The sequence below is a fragment of the Orussus abietinus genome, unplaced genomic scaffold (assembly GCF_000612105.2).
Source record: "Orussus abietinus isolate OABI.00-Male unplaced genomic scaffold, Oabi_2.0 scaffold1123, whole genome shotgun sequence".
Taxonomy (NCBI): domain Eukaryota; kingdom Metazoa; phylum Arthropoda; class Insecta; order Hymenoptera; family Orussidae; genus Orussus; species Orussus abietinus.
In genome coordinates this window covers 1-4,036 of record NW_019395487.1, presented here as the reverse complement: position 1 = coordinate 4,036, position 4,036 = coordinate 1, and the positions used below count along the sequence as shown (strand labels likewise).

The 4,036-nt window shown below is 38.5% G+C and overlaps 1 protein-coding gene across 1 annotated transcript; it reads left to right on the top strand.

Moving 5' to 3' along the window:
* Positions 1 to 694: 694 nt before the first annotated feature.
* LOC111674266 (myelin regulatory factor-like) lies at positions 695 to 3,061 on the top strand (the record flags this gene model as incomplete). Its single annotated transcript, XM_023433766.1, is given in 3 exon segments — positions 695 to 901; positions 2,055 to 2,146; positions 2,751 to 3,061. Coding segments are annotated over 3 exon segments (610 nt in total), but the record flags the coding sequence as incomplete, so codon positions are not given.
* Positions 3,062 to 4,036: the final 975 nt, after the last annotated feature.

Here is a 4,036-nt window from a genome sequence, read left to right as displayed (position 1 = left end):
AAAAACTTATAAAAATTAACAAAAATAGTTTTTAATGGTTAAAGTAGGTACAAGCGTCCCTCAATTTACGCGGAGTATCGATTTAACGTACATTCGTTTTACGCAAATAAAAATCGCGTACGCATTGTTTGCAAACTTTTTAGATGAGTTTTTAATTTTATGATCGTTTACATAAGTTTATTTTTAAACAAATTTAATCGAGAGATGGCAAGTATCGGTGGTGCTGACGGTGAAGCGTTGTAGCGATATTCTTGAGTTCGAGAAATATTTAAATAATATTCTAAAAAATTTTTTAAATCAATAGAAAACTCCGGGAACATCATGTACAATATACCTGCTACTTTTCCATGAGTTCTGGGTTCGATACCAGGATAATTGCAAAAAGATTTTTTTCAGCGTTTAAGGTAGGGCTGTCTCTAAAAACCTCCTGGAACGTGCCCGGAACATATGTCAAATTTGTTTTGTTTGTAAATAAAAACGTTTAATATCAAGTACCGAGCAACACAAATTTCTAACATATATTATAAATTTATTATACATGTATGCTAAATTTATAATATAGGTTATACATTTTATTTGAAAATATGTTATAAAATTAGTATACCATATCTGAATAAAACTTCCAACAAGTATGTTATACAATCATAATATTTTTTTTAACTGTGTATACATGGTTGGATTTCTTACATTTCAGGTATTTTGCCGACACTCTCGCCCACAATGAGAATGGCGGCATTACCAATCCAGGAGGCCGAGTGGAGTCGACGACGAATCAGCATCCTCCATCACGGTTGCCTTCACCGATCGCCAACAATCAGCCCTCCTCCGTTGCTTGCACCCCTGCAACTCCTGCCGTGCCTTCCGGAAACACCTACAAAGATCCTCAGTCATACGTTCATCCGTAAGTCTTCATTAATGAAGAAATAATATTCAATTAAGGTGAAACGAAACACGTCGAGGAACATGATAGACGTCGGTAAAACAGATCTTTCCAAATACCTATGTTGCCAACGTTGGTTTTTATATTAACAGCTGTGTCGAATTATATTGGGGGGTATTGTACTAGATGGCAGACTCCACCTGTCGTTCTCAAACGATAAGTACAAAGAAATGGAAGTAAAACTCTAGAAATCTTTTGGATTCGTGGTTTCTGAGGCTCTAATTGACTGCAGAGGGACACCCTGCGCCATCTGTGATTTCCGTGTCAACTAAACTTTCACTCCGAGACCTCGAATTCCCACTTGTATTTTTATCTTGTATTTTTCGAATTTTGTATTTTTCCTGTACGGCAATCTCTCGTTAGCCTTCACCATCGCTTCTGCATCTGTTATCGGTATTGACGCGTGAACAGCTGGCATAATTCAACAAGTCATTCGTCAAATTAATGTTATAATAAATTCAAATTTTGTTCCGTTCGAGACAAGTCTCACTTCATCCGAATACGTTTCTTCTTCATGTGAGCAGTTGAATGAAGATCCCATTTTGCAATTCTGTTTACAAAGACACTCGGGATTCATGCAACAACTGCCCGACAAACTAGCCGGGCAGAACACTCTTGGCCCCCTGCATGTAGACGCCTAGGTTCTAAATTTTGAATGCTCATTGGTTGTCCAAATACGCGTTGAAGTCTAGGGCCCGCCCAAGAAGCCAAGAGCTACTTTAGTTGCTTTTTTCCCGAAAAAACCTGAAAAGGTGGAGCGCACATGGCCTCACTGTAGGTTGTCCCTATCGCCAAAAATTCGGTAATGGCCCGCAACGACGCGATGCTAAAGAATGTCTCTTAAGTGTTCGGAGAATGAAGACAATTCGATGGTTAGAGAGTACAGTCCGAAATGATAGAAGGGGTTTTCAGGAGAAAGGTTTTGAGCGCAATCAATTTTCCTGAGCACATTGCTTCGACGAATACTCCTCGCGAAGCAACAAGGTTGAATTTAATTTATCATATATGCACGTACGCAACAAATAGTAAACGAAGGAATTGAAAACACACGTTCTTAGTCGTTTTAATTCGATACCAATATGTTTGTTAATAGAAATTTTGCGTATAATTGTAGACATGCCTTACCGGAGAGTCCACCGGACAGTGGAAGTGAACCGCCCTACTCACCACCCGGCCATCACGATTCCCAAAATGTACACTCCCCACGTAAGTAAATTTAATAATTGGCAGCATCCAAGATTATAGCAATACTCCCGAATGACAATTACACTCGGGGGAGGAAGCCATGGACTTTGACATAGCGCAGGGACTGTAAAAAGGTCGTGAATAAACGAGTTAACATTTGATTAAACTAAATACCTAACATAGCAAGACTGCGGCTTAAAGGGAACAACGCCCAACATCAGTAAACGGAACAACGACAACAATAATTACATTCATGTCATGCTTCTTTACGACAATGAAATAAAAATTAACGGAAGTGTTACTCTACAGTTGAGAAAGAATGTGGCGCTACGAAATCTCATTGGACTTTAAAGGTTTTAGACGTATAAAACCCTCAATTTTTTAAATCTATGTCCATGTTTCTTATTGAAACCATTTGATGACGTAAATAATTGCTTCTCGATGTAAATTAAGCAAATTGAAATATAGAGTAAATTAAAATTCGTGTCATTTGGTAGATTAAAAATTCACTCATAAATCTTTATAGTCAAACTTTCCATAACAAAGTGATCGTTAGACCGATTTTTAATTAGTTCCTTCGATAAATGGAATTCTGTATCATTATTGAACTCAATGCACATTTCAGATCAAAAAGCAGCGCTTCAAGAAATGCTATTACACCATCCAGGAAGTACGCCGAACTATTCGTCAGGTTTATTACCACCTTCTCCCAGAGCATTGGCACCGTCGACGGATCCAATCTTGCTAACGCATGTTTTGACACCACTACTAACTCCAAGTACTCCTACACTACTTTCGCAACAGCAACTAGGAGCTCCTTTAGTGCCATTGCCACATGAACACAATACTGGGGGCATCACTACTCTCTACTCGTCTCTTCAATCTGCCCCAAAAAAGAGAAAACTCAGTCAAGATGGACTTGTCCACGTGAAACAAGTAAGTTATTTCGATTTTTAAACTTTTCGACCATGAAGTTTCTATTACTTGTTTACACGTTCGACAAAACCAAATATGAACATTAGCAAGTATGATTACGTCAAAATTTCAAAAGATGAAAACATACTTCACCACTTACGTTCACCGGACTCCTCTAAACATGAATTTATTACTGTATTGTGTGTATTATTAATTCCCCATCAGAGGTGGTTTACCCCCTAAGCAATACTGTGAAAGATTTTGAGTATGTTTATCTTTGCTCGTGTCTTGGAATTTTTGTTTTTGAATGCACAATTGCAAAAATTCCGATTTTGAACTGTATGAAAGTAATAGTTTTCGTGGGGGTGGTTCTTCCCCTGGACAGTGTGTTCCTTACGAATAGTAAAGGGTAATGATATACTCCATCATTTGCGTTCACAATATTTTGTTTATGTCCTCTGAACAAGAATTTTTCTCCATATTGTGTGTATTATGAATTCCCCGTCGAGGATGACTTACCTCCACAGCAGCACTACCAGGAGGCCGCGGGATTCCTCGAGCGGACACAAGAGCGACTTTCCTTTGTTGCGTCGTGTTCCCTAATTTTCTGTTCCCTGATTTTCTGTCGCGCCATTTTGAGTAGAAGCGCGCAATTCGAGATTCTGATTGTCTGGCCGCAAAAGATTAGTTTCCTTTGTCTCGCGGAGACTTGTGAATGGTTTTGGTCTCCGTCGAGACAGTTTTTTCGAGTGTCATACATTTGTTGGCTGCTCTCGCGAAGGTTTGTGAAGGGTTTTGATCTTCGGCAAGAGAATTTTTCTAACTCAATAATTTAGTCTTTCTGTCGCGGCCAGTGTTCGAGTCATAGGATTGTCTAATTGAGCCACTCAGTGCACACATTGATTAACTCCATAAAACAAAAAGTTGAGAAATGCGATGAAGTAATGTAGAGTCTTTTTTAAAATTCCTATTATAATATAACTTCAAATGTATAAT